We start from the raw sequence: 6,000 nt of genomic DNA on the forward strand, positions 1-6,000 counted from the left end.
ATTCTATTAATTATGCGTATATATCATAACTTTTAGGAGACAGAGCTGCATCATTGTTTTTAAAACTATTCTTTTTTTAAAATGACTTCAAAGATTACACGAATAATCAGAAGAGAATAAAACAAAAATAGAAGTGTAGGTTTCTCAGATGTGTCCAGAGGAGACTTCCGTTAAATTAACAGTCGATAACAATGACTGAACAACATTCAGTGGTCTGTTTTGTACAAGTCCACTTCTCCAGTGACATGAATGCTACACAAGTGTGGACGGGCCTGTTGTTGATCTGCAGGGGTGGAAGAAGTTTTCAGACGTGATGGAAAGAAAAGTCCTGCTTACAAGCACAGAGGTAGTATTTACTAAGTGAAGTATTAGTAGCTGTGATTATTATCATTATTTATACTGTACTCCATGATTATTGATGCATTCTCATGTAAACAGCATTTTAATGTCGAGATGAAGCAATTTTAACGACTTAAAATACTGTGAAACGTAAATAACAGTTCAAATACAGAAATGTGTAATTTTCAATGCAAGTGAAACATATAATATGACACTTTGGGTCTTTTTGGGTTGTGTACCAGTTTCAGTCTTATTTCAAACTGACTGTGATTCTCTTTTTTCTTTTTCTTTTTCTTTTACTTTTTAAACTTTTTTTTCTTTTCTTTGTTATTCCATAATCATCATGTTTTTTTTTCTTTCTCTTTAACAACTGTTAATGTACAGACTACAGCTTGGGCTATGCACATGTATATTTGTGTATACTACTGGATCCTAGGAAGACAAGAAACTGCACCAAGTACAAATATACATTAAATAAATGTATAAAAATAAGTAAAAAGCACAAGTTTTCCCTCGGAAACGTAGGAGCATGATTATAAAGTAGCAGAAAATGGGAATACTTTAGTATAAGTACCTCAAAACTATCTTTTTATGAACTGTTTCTACCTATTTTACTCTATTTACATTTTTGCATCAGGCAACCAACAAAAAACTGAGGTGTCAGCTGGTGCAGCGACAACACTGAGGCATTTTTGGCAGCAAAAGCAGCAGCCAAAAAAAAAACAAACCAAAAAAATCGTTCAGTTGTTAGTATTAATACTATACACAGTTTGACAGAGTGACTCAAAAATGTGTCCTAATATGCCTAAAGACTGAAATCAAAATATGAGCAGTCTTCAGAAAAGTTAAACGTGGTATAAAATCTGCTTTTTGGAGGGTTTTAGTTGTGCATCAGTGAAGGCAGAGAGGGTGGAAACACTGGAGAGAAAGAGGAAGGAGAAAAAGTGTGTATCTGTGTGAGTGTGTGTGTGTGTGTGTGTGTGTGTCACAGCACAGCAGCAGCAATCAGTCCCCTCTTGTCTCGCTGCTGAGTGCAGCCTCTGATTGACAGTTTCTATTCATCCTCTGTGAGATTAGGCCAGCTGAAAGGAGTAACGACCCATGGCTGTGTGCAGTAATTATGGCCTCGGATAAGAAAAATAAGAAAAAACACACACAGCAAAACTATAATTATATAATCCTGCTCAAAATGCCCTTTTTTTTCCCCCTGCAGTGTTTTCAAAGACGTTTCACCTGTAAAGACAAAATTCCAGCCAGTGTTTCAGTCATTCCTGCGACTGAAATTATCTCACAATCACAACAAACTACAGGCTGCACCATCAACATCAAGCTGGTCGAATAAAATGGACTGGTGTGTGATAAAGATGGCTCTGCATACATACAGTAAATGACTGTGAGTGAGATGTTTTATCGGCGATGGAAAACAAATAGTAACCCCACTTTATGCTCTTTTTATCATGTGGTGCTCATAACAGCTTGTGTGTTAACAGCTTATTTAGCAGCGAGGTTCTGTGTGAGCAGAAGGTGCCATCCCCATTTAAGACTTGAGGCGACTGTGTATAGGAAGAGAGTGGGGAACAAAACCGCAGGAACACCTGTTAAATCTATGATAACTTGTGTCTGGACTGGTGATGGAGCTCTTTGATAGTTTTCAGGCTTTACAGTTTGTGATGTTGTTGTGTTGGGTTACATTATATTGTGCATGTGTAGATGTACAGTGGGTTTCACCAATATGGTTTGTTTTGAAGACCAATATTGTATCTTTAAACTGAGGCGATATTTGATGTTGATACTTATATTTGAATGTGGTCATTTAGATCATCATCATAGACTCACAGTGAAAATCAAAGCCATGAATTCTATAGGTGTCACACCTCTTTATGGCAGACAACCTAGTTTGGTGAAGAGTAAATCCAAATCAGATTTATTTTTAGAGCCCAGAGGCACAAATTTATCTCATCCGGTTTTACATTTGGCACAACAAAGGAAATCCTCTGCCCTGTGGCTGTTGATTTGTAAAATCTAAAAGTGAACTCTGGGGTTCATTAGCTTTTTAATGAAGAGTAAATTTATAGAAACATATTTTAACACTTGGATATGGATCTGTTTACTCCATCATATTAGACTTTAATAAAAAGCCAATATTGGTCATGATATATTGGTGATATAAAAGTTTATATGGACTATCCACATATGTATATTTATGTTTGCTAAGTTCTGTTTTTTAAGTTCATGTTTTCATAATGATATTCACATTATTAGTGAGATTTAAAGGCGTTAAATTGTGATCCATTTCGACTGTAATTTGTGTTTTACCTGATTAGGTGAGAGGCGCCCACAGTGGCAGAGCTGTGAGCCCGGTCACAGCGGCAGGGCTGAGGGGAAACCCAGGCAGCGCTGCGTTTGGCTGTTTCCAGAGCGAGTAGCGCGCACGACCATCGTCTCATGTCTCCGTGCCTGATCTCGGTCTGCAGCGCCGCTCATCCTCTTGTCAAAACGTGCCCCGCCGGCGGACCAATCGGCGACGAGTCTGCGTGGTCAGGAAGTGACGTCACGGGCTCCTGCCTCTTGTAAAGTGCACCGTGTCGCCACAAATATTATCCACACACCAACATCTCTCATCTGTCAGTGCAGGCAGGGTGTATCAGCCGACCCGCGCTGACGTGACGTTTCAGCTGCAAAGCAAATTATAAAAACTGACAAGAGTGCTCGAGACTTTATTTGTGAGCAAATGTGACCATTTCCCATTTCCTTCCAGTCCCCTCCTGAAGGGTTTCAACACAGACAGCTTCTCCAATAACAGAAGACCACCGACCCCCTTATGTGGCCATCTCACCACCAACAACATGCAATCATGGATCCGCAGAGGCAGTCGATGTGACCGGGGCTGAAGTAACAGGCTGCTGCTTTGGACCAACCTGAAGAAACTTTCCTCCCTGGCTGGTGCACGGTGAACTGTAACCGCAGCTGTGTGTGTGTGCGCGCGTGTGTGTGTGTGTTTTTTTTCTCCTCTTTTTTCTCCGCGCCGCCTCTCACTTTATTTCTATGTGGGTGAGCAGTGTGTGAGTGTGTTTGTGGCACCTCCCCGCTCCTCCTTAGATCTAGTTGCCCCCTTGTGCCTCGTAGGCTGCACCATGCATTTCTCCTGCTCCTCCTGGCTACTATAGTTAGAGCAGGAGCCCGAGATTTCTCCCCGAGCCGACTCCCCACTGCCTTGGTTTGGACTTCGGACCGTGCGTCATGCCGCGACACCTGAAGCACACCCCGGTCCCGTTGCTGGACCGCGTGGTTCCTTTGTAACTGGATCTACTTTTTTTTGGAGGGAGAGGAGGGCATGCTCTCCTCGTCTCAGGAGAAGAAAGTAGAAAGAGAAGTGTGAGCAGCAGCGACAGAAGGAGGGAGAGATCATCTTAGAGACTGTAACTTACTTGTAGATGTTTGATCAGGCCACGACTATGGGCGATGGGAACCACCGCTGTGGACCCAACCCGCTGTGTCCGGACCGGATGGACACAAAGTGCCGCGCCGAGATAGGGAGCCGGTCCCCGGTTCAGAGCTCCACCGACACCCCGGGGACATCAGCGTCCACACCGACGTCCTCCAGCGAAGACGGACACGACAAACTTTTGGGAGTGGACCCTGACTACTGTCGGAGGATATTAGTAAGAGGTAAGTGCACGAAAACTAAACAAACACTGATTTATTCTGTGCGTAAAACCAGTTCTCAGACTGTGAGGGCTTCCAGGAAACCGAGGGATAATTTAATCACACTCTTGTTTTATCCACTGTTCCTCCTAATTAGAGAACGACCAGCACATATTCACAGACACTGTTATCCTCTGACATACACAGACAGTCACAGTTTTAAAAGACAGATAAATGTTTTAAACTGGCACCAAATCTTAAATATGAAAAAGTCTGTATGTGAATTTGTCTTGTGCTTCTCCCACGAAAAAATAAAAAATACATATTATAAAATATAAAATATTAGTCTATAGAAATATAAAAGTGTGTCCAAAACTTAGACTGAAGCCCCCAAACACAGAACAGAGTGGCAACAATACAGCAGCTGTGCTGCAGACTACAACAAGCCTCCCCTGAGGTAACAATAGGTTTCACTTCCGTGATACCTGAGCGATTGAAGCACAACACTACACATGAAAATAACAATTTAAAATACTAGGATAATTATACTGCAATATAAAATTAAATCACTGAAAAATTAGACTATTGTTTGGCACATCCTGTATCAGTTGTGGCCAATCCTTTGTTCATGGGAAAATATAAAGAATTGGTTTGTCAAATCAATAGTCAGAACAAGTAAATGAACCTTGTGTGAAATACTGCTCCCACGTCTTGTAATATTTATTAGAATTTCTCAGTAACACATCTGTGTAGCTGTGTGTTTGAAAATCAGACCTGAGAAAGTGAAGAAAACAAAGGAAACTGCAGGAAGAGACTGTTGAGGATGATCAGGTGAAATTCAACCCTGTGGCCTTTATCAACAGAAGAGCTGACAGAAAACACAAACACTGTGGAAGTGCTGTGTCTGTGTTAGAGTTTACACGTCAGTAGCTGATTTCCTTTGTGTGCTAACGTTATGCTAATGAATAATATTTAATTCAGCGTTACACTGAGCGTCCACGCCCTCCTGCAGGAGGCCAGCAGTCTCTGCATGAAAGAGACTTAAAAAAAAAAAATCCAGAAAATTCAAATAAAATGTTTACAGTCAGCAAACACTCTTGGAATAAAATGAAAATTATCTGTTGTCATTTGTTTTTCATGTAATTTTCAAATAATATTACATAATCTTAAAGAGTCATATTTTACGTGTAAATGGCCTAAAACAGTTTTATTTAATTTATTTTTGCTGGTTAAATTGTAGAAAATTAAACTGCACAGTAAATGTGTTATTTATGTGTTACAGGAAAACCAAATACTTGTCTATATATATCTAGATCTATAGGTTATTTAAGGTTATTGCATTTAGGACATTTGTAATTATTATTTCAGACCGTAAAACGAATGAAAAAAAAAATCTAGAAAATATTACATGAGTAATATTTTGTTCTCCGAGTCATTGTGAAGTTATATATATATTTATAAAAGTGTATATTTTACCCAATACCTTTCAAGAACAAAATGTTTCGCCTGGTTCACTTGCATTCAGATTTCCATTAAGAAAACGGAGAAAATTAAATTGCAACGTGTATTTTTTGTGCACGTTTTTTTTTTTTTTCACTGCATGGTGTGTAACTGTGCGCTGTGCACAGAATCAATATGTCGGCCTATCAGTTCTCGGTTATAGGCGAATACTGCTGTGGATATGATAGTTGCTGGCTGGTTTAGTTTTATCTTTTATTGAACGTTTAGCCGCGCGGTGTCCTGCATGTGCCAGAAGCAGCACATTCAGTAAGAGACGCTTTTATACAGCAACGACTCTTTTTAAATGGTGAAGGACGTGAGAGGAGCAGGAGCACGAGAGAAACTGCAACAGAGAGAAAATTATAGACGTGGATGCTGATGTGTAAAAAAAGAAAAATCTAAAATCACCTGCTTCCCCAGAGCGTCGAGTAGCTCCACTAGAGATTACTTGTAATTTTAGCAGCTGCAGGACTGACAATAAAATTATTTCTAATTGTTTAGCCTATTATATATATA

General features: G+C 40.0%; 1 protein-coding gene across 1 annotated transcript in view; it reads left to right on the plus strand.

Annotated features, from left to right (window-relative positions):
* Positions 1–3,773: 3,773 nt before the first annotated feature.
* The window catches only part of vax2 (ventral anterior homeobox 2), a 21,584-nt gene continuing 19,357 nt past the window's right edge, over positions 3,774–6,000 (plus strand). The window contains exon 1 of the mRNA XM_022764203.1: positions 3,774–4,008. Within this exon, the coding sequence (XP_022619924.1) occupies positions 3,774–4,008 (235 nt within the window). The remainder of the gene's footprint in view (positions 4,009–6,000) is intronic.

The sequence above is a fragment of the Seriola dumerili genome, unplaced genomic scaffold (assembly GCF_002260705.1).
Source record: "Seriola dumerili isolate Sdu_G_001 unplaced genomic scaffold, Sdu_1.0 BDQW01000531.1, whole genome shotgun sequence".
Classification (NCBI taxonomy): domain Eukaryota; kingdom Metazoa; phylum Chordata; class Actinopteri; order Carangiformes; family Carangidae; genus Seriola; species Seriola dumerili.